The 22,351-nt window shown below is 54.6% G+C and overlaps 1 protein-coding gene, 1 long non-coding RNA gene and 2 other non-coding genes across 4 annotated transcripts in view; 3 read left to right on the top strand and 1 right to left on the bottom strand.

Annotated features, from left to right (window-relative positions):
• Positions 1–1,045: 1,045 nt before the first annotated feature.
• Positions 1,046–2,890, top strand: LOC149997414 (uncharacterized). Its single transcript, XR_016514374.1, has 4 exons — positions 1,046–1,125; positions 1,721–1,780; positions 2,196–2,280; positions 2,509–2,890. It is a non-coding gene; the product is annotated as an uncharacterized LOC149997414 (long non-coding RNA).
• On the top strand, positions 1,568–1,638 carry LOC149997416 (small nucleolar RNA SNORD49). The gene has a single exon (XR_016507314.1). It is a non-coding gene; the product is annotated as a small nucleolar RNA SNORD49 (small nucleolar RNA).
• Positions 2,336–22,351, bottom strand: part of LRRC75A (leucine rich repeat containing 75A) — a 45,196-nt gene continuing 25,180 nt past the window's right edge. The window contains exons 2-4 of the mRNA XM_090292935.1: positions 15,704–15,832; positions 7,115–7,230; positions 2,336–4,634 (exon numbers count right to left, since the gene is read on the bottom strand). Of these exons, the coding sequence (XP_090149061.1) occupies positions 4,094–4,634; positions 7,115–7,230; positions 15,704–15,832 (786 nt within the window). The 3' untranslated portion in view covers positions 2,336–4,093. The remainder of the gene's footprint in view (positions 4,635–7,114; positions 7,231–15,703; positions 15,833–22,351) is intronic.
• Positions 2,369–2,441, top strand: LOC149997415 (small nucleolar RNA SNORD65). The gene has a single exon (XR_016507351.1). It is a non-coding gene; the product is annotated as a small nucleolar RNA SNORD65 (small nucleolar RNA).

The raw sequence follows: 22,351 nt of genomic DNA, 5'->3' as shown, positions 1-22,351 counted from the left end.
GTTTCAGCTCCAGGCCCAGAGAAGCATCAAAACCAGGTGGGCAATGGCAGGACCAGCTGCAAAGGCTAAAGAAAGACCACCTGCCCTGTCACTGACCCATCCCTAGAGACCAGGACCCTGACAGGGCACACCTGGAGGATGGATGAATATTCTGCCGAGACCCTCCCCTGAGACCTCCCCTAAGATCCCCGCCTGCAAGGGAGCAGTAAAAGCCTCAGGACAAAGGATCCAGCATGGGTGTGCTCTCCCCTCTGGGGAGCAGCCAGTGCCATTTCCTTTCCTTTCCCCACCTCCCACTTCTTTCTTCACAGGCACGCGTCTCCCAAGCTCTAAGGCAATGGGTCGTTGGTACTTTGTCCCAGGCTGACCCCCTGAATCTGTCCCTAAAGCCCCTTTTCTCTGACTTCCCAGTGAGCTCAGGCAGCCCAGGCTCCCCTGTTGCTTCTTCTATCCTAGGCGCCTCCTTGCTTCACTGTCCCCAGCTTTAATAAACGTGCCCTCACAGTCACCTGGCCTCGTGTTGTGAAACTTTCCTACACGAAGTCAAGCACCCACACACTCCGGCTGGCCCCCGGCAGACCGGCTCCGGGCCAGGCCCCGGTAACGCGCATGGGGTAGAGGAGCTGGGGGAATCAGCGAAGAAGGGGAGGCAGGACGGCTGCCCGCTCGGCAGAGGTCATTCTGAAGAGAGGCGAGCTGCCGGTGCGTAGGGTGGAGAGGCTCCGTGTGTAATTAGAAAGAGCCGTGGGGAGAGAGCAGCCTGGGCAGTGTCTTAGAGTCAGGAGCAACTGCTATCTATGAACGCCCGCTGCGTGCGCGCCACGGCTCCGCAGGGTTTCAGGGGCGTTCTCGTGTGAGCCTCAGAACGACGCTCTGCGGCGCCGCTTTCTGCCCTCCGCAAACAAGCGACGCGAGCCTCACAAAGGACGAGTCACTTGCTAAAGCTGTGCAGCGGCAGCCACGCGGCCCCCACCCGCAGCCACGCTCCCGCGCAGCGCAGGCGCCCTGGCCCCGCCGCGCGCCTGTGACCCACAATTCCCGAGACGTGGGGGCGACCATGGCGCCAAAGGAGGGGAGTCCCCGGGCGGCGCGGCGCCCGTGTGGCCGAACGAGCTGGAAGTTCCCGTGAGTCTTTGCCGGCATCGCCCTCCCTTCTGTGAAGAATGGAATGTCCCAACTCCTTAAGGGCCTCGGACGCCGCGGACACCTCCTTTTCAGCTGTAACGTGCCGCTGAGGTCGCTCGTCTGCACGTGGCGCTCGTAACTGGTGGCGTGGGCGAGGGAGCTGGTGGCGCCTTCCTGACTTTTGGAAGATGTTTTTGGGAAACTTAACCAGAGAGCGGCTGCGCGCGCGGGCTTCGGGCGGGCGCTGTGCCGGGAGTCAGCCTGGCAGGGCCGCACCACGCGGCCGGGACGGGGGCGCGCGTTTGTCCCGCAGGCCCCCCAGCCTGAGGTCCCCGAAGGCCGGAACCCCCTTCCCTGGGCTCGCCGTTGGGAGCAATAAGATCTGAGAGGACAGTAAGTGGGGGACCTCCTGCACGGGGACCACGAGGGAGACGTGCTTGACTGTCCTGATGATAGTAATGTTAGGAAGTGCCGTCAGATGCGATAACTGACGATTTTTATGCCTGTCTGACCGCAGTCGCTGAAACCTTAATAACTTAGTTTTCTATAACCACCAGAATGTGTTCTCAAGGCATGTCTGTCCTTCATTTTGCAGGTGGTAGACCCACTGACGGGGAGACGGGGACCGAAGACGGGAGCAGCGTCCCACGTTGAGGTAAGACCGAGTCTGGGTAGGATTTAATATGGAACTTAGCTGTATTGTTTCCTTAAACGCACTGAAATTGCCTGATATCGTACTGTTGTAATTTTTACGTGTTTATTATTCACTTCCTCATGGCATAATTGCAGTGGCCAGGAGGTGGCTGCCCCCAACCCGAGAGTATTTAAATCGCACCTATGGGCATAAACAAACTCCATTCAAATGTCTCAGGGCTGCTAAATCAACGTTGGTTTAATTCTGGGTACTGTGTGGCTCCAGAGCGGTGCTCAGGGACTAAATGGCTGTTCAGTACCCAAGAAGCCAATTAGGACTAAGTTCTTAAGGACCTTTAAAATGCACTTAAGTTCGTAGTTGAGGCTATTAGCATCAGAACTCCATCTGCTGACTGGGTGCTGTGTTCATCCCCCAGGCTGGGAGTGTGAAGGACGGAGGGCAGTGGCGCAGTTGGAAAGCTGGTGGCAAGGCTGTGGCTGCGGCAGCTCCCCGGGGTGGAGGTAAGAGTTCCTCTGGGCAGTGATCGCCCCCAGGGTATAAGGAATGAGCAGCTAGTTCAGTTGTAATTAACTTGTTGAAAAGGATATCAAATGATGAGATCACCCAAAACAGCTGGAATTACCGGCAGACTGTGCAGTGGTGAGCCTACGGTTTTCTGAAGATGTCCTGTGCTGCGAATGACTGTTGTTTGGAGCAGAGAGTGCGACTGATGTGTAGTTTCTTTGCAGACTGCTTCTCCAGAGGATGCCAGCCCAACAGCAGCAGGAGCAGGACTTGCAATCTCAAGGACCGGAAGTACCACCCATCTGGACTTTGAAAGACTAAGCTTCAGCATTTGGTGTAAAACATTCTCACCTCGTGCTAAATATCAGGCCATACTCACCAACGCTATGGCCGAGAGATTGATTTGGCAACCTTTGTGTAGGACAAGCACTTTGGTGTCATTAAATTCATGAGTTTTCTAAGTATGGTCCTTTGATCAAAAGGAGTTTCTGTATATTTAATATTGTATTTGTTATATTGGGCAAGGGTCTGAGTTGTTTAAGCTGAAATTAATATCCATGTGTAATTTCCATAAATTAACATTGTAATAAAGGATTGTCTTTGGTATTGGTTCTTAGAATGTGTATTTGAAGGAAGAGTTAAATTTGATCACTGCTGTCAGATATTAGCAGTCCACCTGTCAGCCTCCCTGTGGTCTTAAGCTGTTCTCTTTAGACTTTGAGAGCAAAACCCCCAAAGCATTTAAGGCCTCCATATACTTGAGTTCAGACATCTTGCCATCTCTTAACTGGTCGGCCTTGAGTAAGGCTAGGTGGAAACCTTTGCTTTTGGGGACCTAGTTTTCCTCCTAGCTATCTTTGGAGGCACTAGACCTGCCCGGAGTTCACAGAAGTGCTTTAGCATCCTTCTGGTCCTGAGTGTTTAATAAGGACCTTCCATAACAGGTCTTGGAAATGTGCTCAAAGTGTCAAGGATACTTTAGGGGCTGACAACTTTATGGGAAAAGGATCTTTAAACCCTTTTTAAAAGGAGGCAGTGCTCCGGCCTGCACACTGGAACTGATGTTACAGTCAGGTCATCTTTGAGGTGGTGTTTGGGGCAGATTATGGTAGGGGGTTTCTCAGTGGGCCTTTCCATGCATATCCGTGGGCACCATCTGCCCCAGACACCCTAGGGTGCTCTGTTGAAGGGTGGTGGCTGGTTCCATGGGCAGGCCTCTGGAATCATGGGTTGGAGGGCTGAGACTGGGAAGTTAAGTCGGTTACAAGGAGCCCAGCTCCATGGGGAGGGGGAAGACAGCCTTGAGTCCAGAGTTTAGGCTCCTGGAACCCAGCAGCCAGTCCCCTACCCCAACCTTCCCTCGGGAGAGGTGCTAAGATTCCAACCTGCCTTGAGCAGGAGCACATTTGGCTGCAGTTTGCTGCCCTGAACAGACCAACTGTAATGCAGAACTGGAAAGTCCACGGTTGGGTGCAGGGCCCCAACTACACTCCTTTTCTGGGGGTGGGGTGGGGGGTGTAGCTCTCAACATACCATTCACATCTCAAGCTACTAGCACCCCCAACCCATAAATCTGGGAAGGCTGAGGATTAATTCTTTTGAGCCAAGGGTGACTTAGCAGCCAAACAGAACGAGGGGGAAAAGGGGAGACCAGTGAGAAATATTTCACAACCCCACCATTTCTAGGTTCTACAGTCTGGCTTCCCATGGGTGGGGCTGCCCAGGCCTGTCTTGTGATAGCCTGAGCGCGCAGGTAGGAGCCATTAGTCTGCCTCAGCCATCCTACCCTACAAGGCCCCCACTTCTGTGTCATGTCTGAGCTGCACTTGCAGTCTCATTGCCCTTGTGGTCCTTGGCTGGGGCCAGAAGGTCCCCTCCAGGGTGCTCCTGGCCCACTGTTCCACCCCGGACCTCCTCTCCACAGCCTGGGCCCTCGCCCAGCTCCAAGATGGTGGGTAGGTGGCCCTGCTTCGGGCAACGCTTGCGTAGGCTAAGCAGGAAGGGCTGGGGCAATGAGAAGATGTCCACGTTGTTGCCCAGGTCAATCCACGTGACGTTGGGGAACTTGCTGGGGTCCTTAAGGGTGTCGGTGAGGTCACGCAGCAGGGCTCGCGTCAGCCGGTTGCCGTTGAGGGCCAGCGTGGTGAGGCGGGGCAGTGTGCTGAGTGCCGGCAGCAGCTGGAGGACCATGTCGTCGGTGAGGCCCGTGAAGCCCAGCTCTACGCTGTCCACCTGCTCCCCGCAGCGCTGCAGGTAGCTGCTCACCCGCTCCAGGTCACGGGAGGTCAGCGGGATGCCCGACAGGTCTACCGTGTTGTCCAGCGGGCTTCCAGCCAGGACAGCCTTGAGGCTGAAGGGGAGAAGGGACAAGCAAGGGTCAGGTAAGTGGGGTGGCATTTTTCTCCCAATCCAGCAGGGCTAGCACCATAGAGCCGGCTGCTGCTCCAGGGATGGGCGGGAACAGAGGCCTGGTCCCCTGGCTCTGCCCACATCTCAGCCTGGCTGGGCCCAGCTGGCCAGAGCCCGAGGGACCACAAGGGAAGAGCCCATGTGTTTCTACAGTGAGGAAGGGTACGTTCTGGGGCCACAATGCCTGGATTTGCATCTTAACTCCTTTCTACTCAGTGTGACCTTAACCTCCCTGCACCTCAGTTATTTTCCTGGAAAATGGAGCTGCTTAAGTGCGGCAGGATTGTTATGTGAAGTTAATAAATGCAAAGCATTTAAAACAGTGCCTTGTTTGGGTGAGTGGTGAGTAAATATTTGCTGCTGTCCTTATTAATCACCTGGGCTGAGCTTCCTGCTTCTGCAAGAGGGACAAGATCCTTGACACCTCCTTTTTCAAGGCCATCTTCCCCACGAGACAGGGATCCTTAGGGAGATCCCCACAGGACAGCAAGCAGGGGAGGGTGCAGGGGCGCCCAGCCTGGTGGCAGCTGCTACTCCTGGAAGTGGCGTGCTCTCCCTCCCTGCCTTGGGCTAGCCCTTGCTCTTCTTCTCATGCTTCTTGCTCTGGGGCCACAGCTCCCCACTTCCAGGTCTCCCAGGCAAGCCCTGAGGCCCCAGCCCTGGGAAGGAGGATGAGGTGGGCAGGGGTGTTAATAGCCTGAGCAGGGCAAACCCCTATCCTCTATCCTGGGATCTCCTGAAGCTGGAAGGCCACCCAGAGTTTGCGTATCTTGCCCTGCCCCAGGGAGTGTGAGGTAGAGTTCTTGGGGCATGACATCGAAGGGCTTGGAACACTGGCTGGTATTTGTTTAGCGTGATTTAAGTGTTGGCTGTAATTCTCATTGATGTCGTTAATAAAGCAGACCCATTACACCAAAGAAATAGGTAGTGTGGTGGCTAACAGCCCGAGCCTGGGGTCTCATTCCAGCCCTGCCATTTACCAGCTGGCTGATCATGGCCAGTACAATGGCAACAGTAACAGCCCTGGCCTCGGCCAATCCTTCAACAAGTGTCTGTTAAACTCTTACTAGGTGCCAGGCACTGCCCTAGGCACTGAGGCCACAGTGGTGAACAAGGGGGACAAGATTCCTGTTTTCATTCTGCCAGAGAGAAGCTGGCCAACAAACAAGACAATCTGAGAGTAAAGTGAGAGAGTAGCTTGGGGGCATAGCTACTTGGTGAAGGCTTCTTTGAGGAGGTAACATCTGAGCCACCACGAAAAGAAAACATAGCAGGCCATCAGGGTTTGGTCAGAGTTCCAGTAGAGGAGTGCAGGTGCAAAGGCCCTGAGGTTGAAACAAGCTTGGTGTTTCTGATAAGCAGCAGGAAGGAAAGAGGGGTCAGGGTCATAGGAGAGTAGGATGGGAGAGAGCAGAGGGGCTGAGGACCCCTCACAGAAGTCCCTGTTTGCATTTTCTCTTGATGTGACCAGAAGCCACCTGAGGGGAGCGAGGCTTCTGAGTGAAGAATGGACTGAGCATGCGTGTGTGTTGGGGAGACAGTAGAAGAGGCCCCTGGACTCCACAGAGCTCTGATTTCCAGCTTTTCAGTCCTGAAGACCTAGCTCCCAAAGTCTCCTCATGCCCTTCCAGGTCCCATGGGTTCTCCTGCTCTGCTCTGTCCCCATTTATGGCCCCTGCCCTCAGCCCAGTAGAGCCTCACTTCCTTCCCGTGGGAAAGCCTCCCAGGACCCACCTCCTCCCCCGCCTGCGGGCGGGGTTGTCCAGAAGGGAAAGGGGCCAGTCTGGCCTCTCCTTTTCCTGCCAGCAGGCCTGGAAGGACGAGCCCACAGTAGCAGCCAGGCCCAGCCGGTCCTTTAGGAGGCAAGCGTTGGGCCCCAGGCCATTCACTAGAGAAGCAGGGTGCTTCCTCCTCCAGAAAGTCCTCCTTCCAGGCTCCCCTCCACCTGCTCACTGTCATGGCCCACAGACTCTGTGTCCAAAGTGCCCGCCTCACCTCCAGTCTTCAGGGGGCCACACCCCCCCTGAGGGTCCCCCCTGCTGCATGGGCCAGGGACATGCCTGGGGTCTGGGTCCCCCTAGGGGATAGCCAGGAGAACTGGGGGGCTCAGTGAGCGTGCTCACGTTCCATGCACCAAGAATTAGAAACCTGTGTCCTTACCGCCGCCCCACCTAATTCATCAGAACGGGCCCATATTCCCAGCTCCCACCCCACAGACCAGGGCCCTGCCTCCAGTGCCTCTCATAGCTCATGCCAACCTGGAATGCCCTCCTGGCTGCTTTCCCCACCACTGAATTCTCTTTCCATCTCACCTCCTTCAGGCAGCCTTCCAAGACAACCCCCTTGGTCCAGTTCTTCCCTTTGCCCCACTGTCCTGGCAGGAGGGCAGGGCAGACCCCCCCTCAGGTGACCGTGACTCACCAGGCCTGCGGCTTCCTCTTCACCAGTCCCCGGTGCCGCCTCCACTGGGAGTGGGGGCTGAGATGGTATGTCAGCTGCCGGCACAGCTTCTCCATGGCACCCAGAGCGTCACCTTCCTGCAGAGGCAACAGCAGCAGGGGTCAGGGGTAAGAGGCCAGTTCCCCACTTCCAGCCTCCTGTCCCTACAGGAAGAGCACGGCCCCCTGGCTGAGCTGGGGGTGGCCTGATCTGCTGGCTAAGGTGGGTGCTCTCAGCAGAGAACAGTGGCTACAAACTGATCTGAACAATCACTTTAGTTTTTGTGAATTAGTTGCTGTGATTTAAAAACAAAAACAAAAACCCAACTACAACTGGAGATGTAAATAAAAGTGTGGATTCCAGGTGATCTGACAATTGATCAGAGCTGAGTTGCCAACTGATCCCTTAGCCAGGGTTCACTGTGGTCCCTGCCACCCCCCAGCGTCCAGGGCCATTTTACTCCTTCACTGGTTCAACAAAGATTTATGAGCACCTACTAGGTGCCAGACACTTGATCTAGGAGCCACGAACAAGTGTCCTTGTTCTTGTATTCCACATGGAAAGAGGGAAGTGAAATACTTTTACCATGTCTTAGACCCATGTTAAAAGCAGGGAGGTTGGGGGGGGGGGGATCAAGAATGAAGGAGCCATGTCTTTTCCAGCCCAATTCATCTGTTACCTGTCTGGCCCATCAGCATTTGAGTTTGAGACCCTCGGTCTGAATTGTGCCCCCTCAAATTCTTAACACCAGAATGTGACTGTACTTGAAGATAGGGCCTCTAAAGAGTAATTAAGATGAAATGAAGTCACTGGGGTGGACCCTAACCCAGTGACCGGTGTCTTCATGAGAAGAGATTGGGACCCAGGCACGTACAGAGGGAAGACGATGTGAGGACACAGGGAGAAAACAGCTGTCTACACGCCAAGGAGAGAGGCCCCAGAGGAAATGAGCCTGAAGATACCTTGGTCTTGGACTTCTGCTCTCCAGAAATGTGAGAAATAAATTTCATTGTTTAAGTGGTATTTTGTTATGGCAGCCCGAGCAAACTGATACTCCAGGTTACAGGGTGCACCAGAGAGATGCTAGACAGTCTCCTACTCCATCCCAAGGGAAGTCACTGAGCTCTGGGAGAGTGAGTGGCCGAGTGTGTGCTCCCACCAGATGGCCCATGCCAGGGTCAAAGGCCAGAGCGCCAGGGCTTAGATGCAAGCCCACTTGGAACGGAAGTGTGGATGTGGTGAGGTTTAACTATTAGCCACGTCCAACGCTCAGCAGAGCACCTGGCACCAAGGGAACACTCAGTCAATGTCAGCTTGATTCTTATCATTACCATCATCACTCTGCTAATAGAGAAGTAGCACACTGAGTAATTAAGAGAATGAACTTGGCACCAAACTGAAGATTCAAATCCTTGCTCTGTCACCTCCTGAGTATGCCTCTGATCCTCATCTGTGAAGGGTTACTAGTACCGACCTCACACGGAGATTTTGTGAGGATTAACTGAGTTGCTACTTGTAAAGTGCTCTGAGTATAACTGCGCACACAGCAAGCTCTCCAGGAATGTTCACTGAATCAATACTATGCTGTATTGTAGGTGTAGTGCAAACACGCAGAACTCTGGCAGGGTAGCGAAGGAAGAGTACTTCTGCCCAGGCCCAGATCTGAGCTGGGCTTTTACGAGCAGAAGGATTAGTGACAACAATTTGTCCAACGGCTTGGGGGTATGTTACAGGCATGGGGGCAGGTGACAAATCTGAAGCCTGACTTCTCACAATTTCCATGGCTACCACTTTGGCACAAGCCACTATTGTCTGTCACCTAGTTTAGTGCACACAGACATTATGCTAGGGCTTTCTGGAACTCCCACAGCACCCTAGTGCAGTAAATGCTTTCATTATCCCCATTTTACAGAGGAGGAAACTGAGGCTCAGAAGGCCAAGGCGGATGAAAATGCAAGAGAAGACTGAGGGAGGGAGACAAGAGACAGAGTAGGTAGGAAGAGGGGAGCTGAGGGTCTGAAGAGGGGAACATATGCACAAGGAACCAGCAGAGAAAGGACGGCCTGAGATTGAATGAAATCAGTGTAGAGGAAACCTCTGGTCTCTAGTTCTCCACGAACCTCACCACTTCCTATTGTCTAAGCCTGCCTGAGAGAGAAGTGAATGTCACCTGTCACTCCGCGCAAATGCATTTACAGCCCCTGGAGTCCACACCTTCTGGTGCCCAGACTTCCTTTCTCACTGAGCCTGGGCAGAAGGGTGTGTGTGGCGGGAAATGATGGACAGTGAAGCAGTCCGGGGCTCCGTCATGGGAGCAGTGGGAATTGCTGGGGTGGAACAGCAGTGTCATGTTTGTATTTTAGGACTGTCTTTAGGACTCAGAGGTGGAGAAAGAGGTGGACTGGAGGCAGAGAGGGTGACTCAGGGCCTGGCCCATCTGCTTATGTGTGGTTTGGGGAATCCCTGCCAGTCCCATGGAAAGGGCTGGAAGTGACAGAGGCCACCGCACTTGAGAGCCAGGCACAGGATGGAGAGGGTACGGGCAGGGAAGGGTGAGGAGAGGTCTCGGCCTTGGGCTTGGGACGTAGGCAGAAGGCAAGAGGTTCTGGATAAGAAGCAGAACAGGGGAATGCCAGCTCATTTCCAGCTGGCAGATGGGAGTGGATTTGTGGGGCTGGGGCTCAAGACAGGCCCAGGCCAGATGCGTCTGGATGTCCATGGGCATTGTTTAAAGCCCCTGGCCAGGAAATGAGCCACAGGAAAGGCAGGGGGAAGCTGCAACATCACAGGGGCAGAGACATACCGGACAGGCAGGGAATGAGAAGGCGTAATCAGAAACAGAGTACTGTCAGTCTCCCACAACACCTGCCCCAAAGCTGAGAACTGAGCTCCGCAGCTTCAGCTCCTCCTCCAACCACTTCCGAAGGTTTCCAAAATCGGGGGCCACGGGCTCTCCTTCCATCCTCCAGGCCTGGGCAACAACGGGCAAAGAGGCAAAGCAGCCGCCCCAGTGCGCCGGCACTGCCACCAGGGGGCAGCCGTGCGCAGGGCGAAGCACCGGGTGGACTCCGTGTGGCAGCTCCAGACCTGGGAGACTGGGTGAGCCTTCTTCTCCGTCAACTAAAGCAGGACAATATAGTCACCCAAGGAGGCTGACCTCAGATTAAACGTAAGCTAGTGTCCTCGCAGAAGTGAGAGCTTCCCTCCACTTGTTTGGACTAAATCAGCAACATTTCTTGAGCATATGCTATATACATGCTAGGCCTTGCCTCTGTGTATGGATGGCATGCGCCGGCTTATCATAATGCTATAACTCCCAACAATCCTATGAAACGGGGGCTACTAGCGTCTCCAGTTTACAAATGAGGGGACTAGGGGATAAAGAAGTGGAATAGACTGGCACGCCACACAATGTGTAAGATGGAATCAGGGTCCAAACCTCCAATCCTCGGCTGGCTCAGGGGCTGGGCTCCCAACCTGCCACTTGGCCTTGCTCTCTGCTCTGCTCTCCTGTAGATAATTTTGCACTTAAATTAGTTCAAGGTGGTTCTACCATTTGCACCCAGAAAAGGCTTAAGGAGGCCCACATAATTTTTTTCTCAACTCCCTCACTTTTTGAAAGCCCCCTCCAGGTCTCCCTCCTGCGGAGAACAGGACAATGCAGGGCAGGCCAAAGGAGGAGTAAGGAGAGTTAGAGAAGGTGGGTAAAGGACGGATGGACGGGGAGGGAGGAGTGCCGTTTCTGCACGGCTTCAACATCGAGCAACAGCTGCTTCTCAGGCCCTTTGTGGGTGCGGGGAGGGTCTGACAAGAGGCAGCACCTGTTTTGCACGTCCATCCGTGCACCCTGCGCCCAGCACTCCGGCGGCCTGCGGGCCCTCTCCTGGGGAAGCTTTCTTCTGCACGTGCTGTGGCCCAGCAGCTCTTTTGGGCAACCACAGGCCACGCCCCAGCTACAGCTGATTGGTTCAGAACTGGCAGAGCGCAGCCAATCAGCCTTTACCCTGGAATCCTGACTCCTCCGCAGGGCAGGACCCTGAGGTGTAAATCGAGAGGGAACGAGGGAGTGAAGAGGGGGTCTTGGGGAGGTATTGGTGGGGAGGTCGGCAGTGGTTGTCTAGTCCCTTTTTCACGCTTGCTGCCTTTAAGGCCCACAAGACCCCTCAGTATCAGGCTCAATCCTGTCCCTAGCCCGAGGCAGCCAGCGTGGGCTTCTGGAACCCGCAGCAGTCCTAACCCACGTGGACGGCAAGAAGGCAGTTTGCGGAATCAATTCTGCTACCTGCAGGAAAGGAAGGTGAAGCAGGAGAGGGGCGTGGTGCCTCAGGGGTCACTGGACACCGCAGGGCGGGGCGGGGGTGGCAGCAGCAGCCTCTCGGGCCTGCCCAGTGCTGGAGTCCCCGGACCAGAATCTGTTTGAAGGGCTCTCACGACCCGTGAGGAATGATGCTCAAGGCAGACCCGCACTTCCCCCCGGGAGGGGTCACAGCGCTAGGACCCTGGCCCATCCTTCAGCTACCCACAGTGCCACCCACCTGAGGCCCTCACTTCCCTAGGCACCTTTACCTGCTGCCCCCAGGCTAACAAGCACAGCCTTGCACTACTGTATGCCCAAAGGCTCCCTCATCCCTCCATTAATTCATTCCCCGAACATTGCGCTGGAGTTTTCTGTTACTCCCTCCCCCTGAGCTCCGCAGCACCCAGCCCTCTGGCCCAGGGCTCCGAGTTGGGTTAAGCTAATGGGAGCAACTGGGAGAGAGATCAGAGAGAAGGAGGAGAGAAAAGTCAAGGGGTTTATTTTTTCCCATTCCCTCCCTGCTTCAGCACATGTGGCAGCCAGCCTCCAAGACAGACCTTGGGATCCAGACTCCTCCTCCTCATGCCTTCATGCAGTCTCCTTCCATGCTGTCTCGGGGGGAGCTGGGTGACCACAGACTATGGCAGCAGTCATGGGGTATCACTTCTGATGCTCGGTCATAAAAGGCACATGGCTCTCGCCCTGCTTTCTCTTGGATCGCCCACTCTGGGTGGAGCTGGCTGCTATGATGTGGGGACTCTAGAGCAGTCCTAGAAGAGGCCCCGATGGCAAGGGACTGAGGCCTCCTGCCTACAACCAAGGGATGCACCACCCTGGGGTTGGGCCTGCCAACCTCTGTCAAGCCTTCAGATATTCAGCCTTGGCCAATGTTTTGAGAGATGCTAAGCTAGAACTACCTGGCTAAGCTGCTCCAGAATTCCTGACCTACAGAGACTGGACAGCAACAGAAAACAGCATGATTCTGGAGGAGGCATCTCATTCTGGCTTCAGCAACAACACAGCTTCCACCCACAGCTCCTTCTGTGGTAATGACTTCCTACTGTTAGTCTTTGGGGTCTCAATGTCCCCTGTCCATTTGCTTTATCCTGCCACAGCTCTTAATAAATGCTCTTAAAAATTCACAATGGAAAGGGTCTCCTGCTTCCAGCCAGGGCTAGACTTCCTGTAGGATGTAATCATGAATGGGACAGATGCTGTCTCTTGCCCCTGTGCAACTTATTTTCTAGTGGGGAAAGCAGACAATAGGTTAGTCACCAAATAAGAAAGATAATTTTGGAGGCTAGTGAGTGAAATGAAGAAATAAACAGAGCGTGAGAGAGAGACGGATCGGGAGACCAATGTGAGGTAGGCTGATAAAGAAGGTGTCTTGAGAGGTGACTTTCAGGCTGAGTCTGGAGGAGAGGGAACCTCAGACAGAAGAGGCAGTGTGGTGGGATGACAGCAAAGTTCCTGAGGTCGGAGAGCATCTGGAGGCCCCAGGAACAGAGGAGGCCCGTGTGGCTGGAGCAAAGTAAGCAGGGGGCAGTGCGAGGGGTGAGACAGGAGACCCCCGCAGGGCCAGGTAAGGAGTTTCAGTTTATTTAAGTTACAACACAATGTTGCATGTAAGGTTTTTCAGCAATATGTATATGATCCGATTTATCTCTGCAGATGTCTCCCTGGCTGCTCCCAGGGCACACAGAGGAGGCTGAGTCTAGCTGGAGGTTATTCCAGTAGCCCTGGGGAAGGAGGACGTGGCTGGGATTGGCCTCCAGCAGAGCTAACCCTGCTCTGGCTGCTCTGGAACTCTGAGGCCAGCTCGGTCATTTCTAAGCCTGAGCCTGCTTGGCACGTGGTTGGTGCTCATTGATTAGTTACACTTCAACTCCTGTGCACAGGGTGCTTAGCTGTGCCAGGCACAGGCCAATGCTTCCTGGGAATCATCTCACTGACCTCACCAAACAGCCCTGCAGGACAGTATTGTGCCCACCATAGTTGAGAAAAATGAGGTTCGGCTAATTATGTGATCTGAGAAAGGTTGTACCTGTGCAAGGGACTGTTTATGTCCCCCCAATTCATGTTAACCCCAATCTCACTGTGATGGTGTTTGGAGGTAGGGCCTTTGGGAGTAACTAGGATACGCTGAGGTCATGAGGGTTGTGAGAGGCCAGAGAGCTCCCTTCCTTTCCACCACAGGAGAACACAGCAGGAAGGCGGCTGTCGCAAACCAGGAAGAGGGTTCTCACCCAGAAGCTGACCCTGCTGACACCTTTATCTTGAACTTCCAGCTTCCAGACTGAGAAATACATTTCTGTTCTTTAAAAGCCACCCAGTCAATGGTAATGTGTTATAGCAGCCTGAGCTAAGACAACCCACGTACATCCTGTTTCCATCCAGATGAAGGGACAGATCACAGTGCAGGACCCTTGGCCCCCTGTCCTTATTAGCCCTGCCCTGTCTCCTGGGGTCTGACATTGGTAGTTACCACCTGTAGCCCTTCCTGTGTGCGGGGAGGCGCGTGCTCAGCTGTTGCCACACAGGCCTCTGCTCCCTGGACTGGCTGCAGCCCCGGGGGCCTCAGGCGAGTGCTGGCAGCAGAGACCCAGCCCCTGAGCACCCTGCCCAGCGCTGGGGCCCAGCTCCCCACCGGTGTTCTCACCTGGGATGTGGCCTTTCTCAGATCACCTCATTCCCTCAACTTCATCTTTCTCAACTCTGAAATGGCCATAAAGGTCACTTCCCTCCCACTAGCTGCTCTGAGTGCCCCATGCCTACCCTCTTCTTGCCGGTGGGTAACTAAAGGCACGCTTTGGAAAAGGCAGGGTCTGACACCTGCAAGGCCTCCTACGGCCTGGTCTCCGCTTCCCCAGGCTGAGCCAGGTAGAACCCCAGGAGCAGAGAGGGTGGTTCTAGCCCTTGCCGGCTCCTTGTGGCTCCTGGCACCAGCTCCTCTTCCCTAGGCCTTGAGGTTCCCAGCCCACCAAACCTCACCACTGCCCTTGTCTCACCTGTGCACCTGTGAGTCCTGCATTCCTGCCTTCTGCTGCACCCTGCCACCGCCCCGCCCCCACAGCTGCCCCAACCTGTTCCCAGCCCTCCATAGTTACCCCAGCCTGAGTCTTGGAGTCAGACAGCCCCAGAGGCCTGAGAGAAGACACAGACAAAGCCCCAGACTGAGGGTCAGCCCAAGGCAAGGCCTGGGGCCTCTGGTGACCACACCCAGGCTAGGTGAGCAGCGGCTTGGGAACCACCACCTCCCTCTTATCTCAGATCCTATTCGGAAAGGGAAGTGTCCCTCCATCACTCAGACCTGCTCTGGCTTCCCACCCACCAGAGGAAGTGCTTCTTTTGGAAGTTGCTGGAAATTGAGGGAAGGAAGAGAAGGAACCAAAACAACACAGAAATGCCCAGGCATGGCGCTGTCTGAGACTGTCCCCCCTTTTCTGCTAGAGTCATAGTGGGCAGGTCTGGGTAAGCCAGCCTGGCGCCCAGCAGGCCAGCAAGGCCCGTGGCCCAGCCAGGCAGAGGGGCTGACTGTCTCGTCCAGGCCTGCAGAGCCCGGAGAGCCCTGGAGCTTGCCCTGCTCAGCTCCCAAGCCAGGCAGGACATGGATGTGGGAAAACTCTGGGGGTGGGGGTGAGGGCGGGGCGTGTAAAATGACACTCAGCCTCAGAGACAAGACAACTGCGGGTGGTGGGGACTGAGGCAAATTGGAGATCACCACACAGGGCCACGGCAAGACTTATATGGCACCTCTGTGTGAACAAGAAAAAGCTCAGCTCTGGGTGGGCAGTCTTGCACCGGCGCCCAGGCTCGCAGGGCGGGAGGACTGGATGAGAACTGTCTCCTGTCTTCCCCATCCCTGCCACCTCTGTGTTGGCCCATCTTTGTTCAGGGCACAACCTACACAATTGTCATGGTGGCCCTGGCCCCACAAAACAGGTGGCTACTTGGCTCCAGCCCTGTAGAAATGGGGGCTTCCTGTAATGGAGCTCCCCATTTTTCAAGGGCAACCAAATACAGGAATTGTGTGAAACATTCAGATTTTTAAATGTTGGTAATACATCCAGATTTAAAACACCCATGGGCCAAACAAAACCTGTCCTGGTGGTGCCACTGTGCAGCCTCCCCCACGGATGCTGGGCCAGGGGACAGACCCTTCCGGTGCCTGCATGTGGGGCCCGCCTCCCTGGGCCTGGGCACTGAGCTGCTCTGTGCAGAGAGGCGCCTGCCTCACACCCCGGACCTGGCTAGCTTAAACCACGCTGCCCTACCGGTTTGGGGCAGTGGATGTAGCGAGCCAGGCTGATGATGAGGTCGTGCGTGATGGGGTCCACCAGGTTCCGGAAGCTGGCATAGCGGTACAGGACGTCGTCCAACGAGGTCGACTCCATGCCAAGGTCCTGCAAGAATGAGGGGACCCAGAGGTCAGGAAAGTCCTGCCCTACCCTCCAGTCCCACCAAAATGCCCAGAGCAGCCCCCGGAGGCAGCTCAGCCTCCCCCAAAACAGAGCCCTGGCAAGGGAGAAGACCCCCTCCAAGAGGGTTCCTAACATTCAGGAAGCATCTGCAGAGCTCCCGGCGCCTGCCCCCCTGCCCCCCCCAACCATGCAAGCTCCTGCAGAGCTGGCCTGCCTAGTTCACAGCCCTCTCCTAACAGTCCCCAGCTATCACTTCTCAGGTTCCCCAGGACAAAGCCAAGGGTCGCTGGCCAGGTGGCCAGGGGCGGGCGCACGGCTGCTTCTCCATCTTGTGGATGAACTTCCAAAACAGTATGCATAACAAATTCCCCAGACTTGTGACAGGATCACACATTGATACTTGTTTTTATCTTGCTTCTGATGCCTTTTTTACTACTTTTGTAGGAGACCCAACCTTGGTGTTCCTTTGTCTGGGGGAGGGGCAGTTTCTGAATTGTGGGGTTGAAGGGAGAAGCTGCCACGCCCCAGGAAGAACACCCCACTGGGCTCCTAAAAAGAGGGTATCAAGTGGGGCCTCCTAACGGGTGGGGTGGGAGCAGCGGCAGAGACCACGGGCACAAAGGGGTCCCACGCCTGAGGAAGGACACAGATCTGGAGGTCCCCCACACAACCTGGGAGCCGCTGCGGCAGCCGCTGCGGCAGCCGCTGCTCACCGGCAGTGATCAGTGTGGGTTAGGACCCAATGGCCCCGCTCCAAATGTCCTGGAGCGTGTAACACCCCTCAATGCTTGCACAGCCCTAGGGAAAAGGCAGACCCTCAAACACGACTGAGCTTGAATTTCCCACCAGCCAAGGCTGTGGGAGCTGGAAATGGAGTGAAGTACAGAAGCATGTTTCCCGCCCTGGAGTGCGGGACCCCACCCTACGCCCCCCGTTTGTGAACGAGCACGGGCATACCTTCTATGCACCCTCAAACGCCTTTCCCAGGTTCTGCTGTCCTTGGGGGGGAGCTGCGGTTTCCGCTCCTAGCTTGGTACCTTGCACTAACTAAGCAATGACATTCCCACCTGGGGACTGCCCCACCCCACCCTGAGGACCAAGGGGCCCCTGAGGGGGACAGGGAAAGCAGGACCACCCACTTTTGCTGCCCTCACCCTAAGCCCCTGAGGACCCCAAGCCGCATGCGGAGCTGCCTCAGCACAGCCCAGAGAAGGAGTTTCCCAGCTTGGGCTGCCAGGGTCCGGTGACCAGGGACAGGAGGTGTGTGGGTGACGGGTGAGCCCCAGTAGGGGCTTGCTGTCATTTCAGTGGGATAGCCGAGACTTTCTAAAGAGCTTATCCACGTGATTCTTAGAAAGCCCTATAAGGCAAGCAGGCTGGGCATCACCGTTCCCAACTACAGATGAAGAAACGGAGGCCCAGAGCAGCTGGCTTCAACTACAGTTAACACCGCTGTATGGTGTATTTGAACGTTAGTAAGGGAGCAGATCCTCGTTTAAAAAAGAAAGAAAGAAAGAAACAATCGGCTAAAATGGAGTCACATTTGCTAAGGTACAAGAGCAAACAAACACTTAATAACTGAGCTAAGTGTAGTTCCAGCCTCTCCCAGGAGTGGAATTTTAAACCACTCGGTCTGGAAGTTCCCATCAGCACTAGTGAGGTGACCTGCTTGATAAGACCCTCTGCCATCCCCTAAGGAAATGAAAACTTACTTGAAATAATTTCACTGTTTAAAAAAATGTTTACTTTTCAATTTTCATTGACTGATTTTAGAAAGAGAGAAACATCCATTTGTTGTTCTGCTTACTGATGTGTTCATCTGTTGATTCATGTAGTGCCTTGACTGGGGATTGAACCTGCAACCCTGGCGTATCAGGATGGCACTCCACCTAACTGAGCTATCCAGCCAAAGCTAATTCACTCTTAAAAAGAAAAAATATTTTATTTATTTATTTTTAGAGAGAGGGGAAGGAAGGGAGAAAGAGAGGAGAGAGAAACAGCAGCTGCCTCTCATACGTGCCCTGACTGGCGACCGAACCTGCAACCCAGGCATGTGCCCTGACCGGGAATAAAACCAGCGACCCTGCTAACTTCTTAGTGCCTCCCTCTCTGCCCATAAAACCTTTCATTGTGACTCATCGAAGTACCTTTCTATTTACTAAATGGGAAGCTGCCCCATTCATGAACCACTTAATAAAGCCAATTATATATTCAAATTTACTCAGTTGAAGTTTGTTCTTTAACATCTTTAAAGTTCTCATCACAAGCAAAAATCACATTTTCCCCCTTTTTCCAGCTATACGAGGTGATGGATGGTAACCAAACTCGGTGTAGTGATCATTTCACAGCACACGTTGGCCCAGTCATTAGGCTGCAAACCTTACACCTGACAGTGTTATGACTCACTGTAGCTCAATAACACTGAAGAAAAAATCACATGTAATAAACATGTTAGAAAAATGAAGTTCAGGAATGGTGGCGCGGGCCTGCACCCAGCCTCGGGCCTGTTTTGAAGGACTGCTCTGACTTTTCTACCCCTGGAGGGCAGGGGCGCCATTCTGCGGCTTGGCAGTGGGCATTTCGAAGAGCAGAGAAAGAAAGAGTCTGTGCCTTATGGATCTGCCCGCCGGGAGCCTCAGAAGGTCAGGGTGCTCTGCCCCCTCCCCCTCGTCAGAAAGGGGTGGGACACCAGGGGCCAGTCTGGGGGGCTCTGCTTTCCATTCAGCAGGAAAAACCTCAGAGGACAGCTGTGTTGCCCGGCGCCAGGTTCTCTGGCTGCTGAAATAATTTACTGGGGACCCGGATCCGCGGGCTCCAGGTTGGGCACGGATGTGGGCCAAGGGGGGTTCAGGTTGGGGGCTGCCATGGGCTACAAGCTGAGGACCCAGGGCAGCAGGGCCTTGTGCCTCTGCCTCAGTCCTGTTCACTCCCTCAGCCAGGCTGCATCCTGGGCAGGCTACCCCATGGCAGGGAGCCTCGTTTCCTCACCGGTGAAATGGGGACAGTGACCCTGCATCACAGACGGGTGAGGCAAATAAAGCCAGGTAACATGCGGGAAGCCTCCCACGGGGAAGAGAGTCACTAACAGCCCCCTTGCTGCCCCACACCTTTCCCTCGGGTGCCCCTCCGCCTCCTCCCCTCACGCAGTGCCTCTGACCCTCTTTGGGACCACAGGCCCATGTGAGAATGTCACAGGCCACGACCTGCCTCTCTAGAAAAACCCAGGAGTCAGGGCAGGACAGGGAGCTTGGTGCATACAACCCAGTCAGGCCGCCCAGTCAGAAGGGCGAGGTGGAGCCCTGGGGACACTTGTGACCTCAGGACACAAACTATTACCCAGAAATGTGCAGAACATTGGCCCCACCCTCCCCGGGGCAGGAGGCAGCTGGGAACGCAGGGAGGGGAAGTCCAAGTGCCTGTGTCCTGGGGGGACAGGCCCGTGTCAGAGGCCGGCTGCCCGTCCCTGGGGCGGGGAAGGGGGACTGAGGGCAGAGTCTGGGGTGGAAGTGGAGGGGCACTGTTCTCGTGGTTGGAGGCTGTGTTTGTGGCTACGAGCATTGGACAGCAGATGGATGTACTTTTCCTTTCCTGCCTGTCACCCAGGTTGGGCTGCCCCGCTCTGGGTGGCAGACCTGATGGCAGCCTCTGCCCTCCTGCGCTTTGCCTGTGACTCCTCTCCTCAGCATATACCCTGGCGCAGGACATACGCCTGGAGGTCTCCTTTTACAGTCGTCCCTGCTCCCTGTCCCTGAAGGTCCCTGGGAGAAAGCACTGAATTCTAGGCTCTACCCAACACTCCAGTCACGTGCGTCTGTGGGCGCGCAACTTCTCCCCTTTTGGGATCTATCCTCTGTCTGTGAAATAGGCACAGTTACCAAACTGTGTCCCAAGATCTCGGGGCTGATGGTGACAAGAGAGAGGTAAGAGGAGTCTGCAAAGCTGTAGGTGGGCCCCGCTATCAGCAAAGCAGCTCTGCTGGCTGCCCCTCCGTGCACACACAAACACACACGCTGGCTGCCCCTCCATGCACACGCAGACACACACACACACACACACACACACGCTGGCTGCCCCTCTGTGTACACACACACATGTTGGCTGCCTCTCTGTGCGCACACACACACCACACACACTGGCTGTCTCTCTGTGCATGTGCGCGCACACACACACACACATACAGTAGTTCTGTAGCCAGAGAAAAGTGTGGAAGCCCTGGACTGGAGCGCTGCTTGGGTTTACTGGGTTCCTACCAGCCCTGCCCCATCTTCCATTGCCCCTTCCTTCCAGGCCAGTGGAGGCCGCCTCAGCCTGGAAGGACCAAGAAGACACTTGCTGCTAACCCAGGAGGCTGAGGCAGTTCTGAGAAGGTACAAAATGTCCTACCCCAGGCACTCCTGCCTCCCTGTCTTCCCAGCACGCTGGGTGACCAGCTGTTGACAGTGGCTCTTCCTCTCCAGGCTGCTGCCACCTGGCTTCATGTGGTCCCTACTTGGGAAGGAGCAGGAGTTGGGAAGGTGGGGAGGAGGGTTTCCCCCGGAAGACAGACGTGGCCAGCTCGCCATGCAACTGTGAGTCAGGGCCACAGCCCTCCCGGTGCATTCCAGCTGGGGTGGGGCTCCCGGAGGTCCCAGGGCTCCGGGTTATAAGAAGCTGCAACAGGGAAAACGAGATGGGACTGGAAAAAGGCTGCTGCACGCTTTATTGCTTTATTTCTTTCCTTTGATCCTAACATAGGCCCACTGAATGCTCCTGCTGCTCCCGGTGTCCTGGGAACCCTGGGCCACCCTGGGCTTCTCACTGTCCTCTGCATGCACCTCCCCCACCCGCCACTGCCAGGCCAGTTTACCAGGGATGACTGTGTCCTGGCTGTGCACTGACAGCCTCACTGATGCTGCCCAACGGGGACCTCCAAAGCTCCGCTCCACTCCGCCCGAGTGGTGCCCGCTGTGTGCCCGGGGATGGGGAGTGGAGGATCACATGCACATGCGGCTCCCCCACACCACCCTATGAGCAGCCTTGGCCTTGGAGGGGCTGGTCTGCCATGCAAGTACCCGGCAGCAAGGAAAAGGCTGGCTCCCCGTTGTGGGTCTAAACGGTACTCTCTCTAGGAACTGTGCATGTGGACGGTTCCTCAGCAGAAAGCCTGGGGACATCAGCAGGTATGCCTGAGTCACCACTTGGCTCGGAAGTGTCACAGGCGAGGGACTGAGGGGCCAACGGCCAGCGCGGCCAGCACACGTCGTCTCACGGGAATGGAGCCTGAAGAACCAGGCTTGGGGACTCGTTCCAAGGACAGGCGGAGATTCACACAGGGAGGTTAGGACAGCATTTCCCAAAGTGTGGAGGGGTCCTCTCTCCAATGACACATCAGAGCCACACTACAGCTTGCTTGTGGTCTTCAGCCAAAACAACCTATTGCAAGGGACCAACAGCAGAAGCAGCAGGCGTGAAGCGCCGCGGCCGTCTCCGGTGAAGCCACTCGTGAAAGAGGCTCGCAAAACCATGAAACAATGCCACTCTTTTCACTAAGACTTGATATTGTTATTTTTGTAAAAATTATCTTAAACAAGCTTATTAATTTTAAATAAATGAATAAATAAATCTTTAAAATTTGTTTGAATTGATTTCTAATATGGTCAGTAGCATTTATTAGATATAACCCACACACAGAAACACTTTTCAACATCCTCAATAATTCTAGAGTATAAAGGTTCCTCAAGAAATGGAAACTAGAACTACCGTACAATCCAGCAATCCCACTTCTGAGTATATACCTAAAGGAAGTGAAAACAGAGTATCGAAGAGATATCCGTACTCCCATGTCCACGGCAGCATTATTCGTAACAGCTAAGATATAGAAACAATCTAAGTGTCCATCAACAGATGGCTGGAGAAAGAAGACGTGGTCTATACATATATAATGGGACACTATTCAGCCACGAGAAAGAACATGCTGCCAGTGCGACAGCATGCTGGACCTTGAGGACATTATGCTAAGAGAGACAAGTCAGGTAGAGAAAGGCTGTATATTTCTTACAGCATGTGTAACCAAAAAAGAACCAAACTCAGAAAAGGAGTGGAATGGGGACTACCGGCGGCCGGGGGGATGGGTGAGGTGTTGTTTTGGGGCACATACTTGGGGTAAGGAGGTAAATCCTGGAAACCTAACACACAGTACAGTGATCATAGACAACAGAACTCTCTTCTACGCATCCCACTTGCTAGCAGACTAGCTCTTAACTGTTCCTGCCACTAGGAGAGATGATAATTATGTGGCACAACAGGGTTGTTAGACAATGCTACAATGGTAGCCATATTGCAATATAAATGCAAATTAATATGCAAATTGCAGTATAAGTACAAATTAACATGGGGTACACCTTAAACTTACACAATGTAAGATGCCAGTTATATCTCAATTTTTAAAAAGGAGTATAAATAGAGGTTATACAGGTCAATCCTTTCAAAAAAAAATTTTTGTAACTTCTGTGCTAATGCCTG

The sequence above is a fragment of the Furipterus horrens genome, unplaced genomic scaffold, assembly GCF_987537825.1.
Source record: "Furipterus horrens unplaced genomic scaffold, mFurHor1.1.pri manual_scaffold_11, whole genome shotgun sequence".
Classification (NCBI taxonomy): Eukaryota; Metazoa; Chordata; class Mammalia; order Chiroptera; family Furipteridae; genus Furipterus; species Furipterus horrens.
Note: the sequence above shows the minus strand (reverse complement) of the source record. Positions and strands in the feature narration are given on the sequence as shown.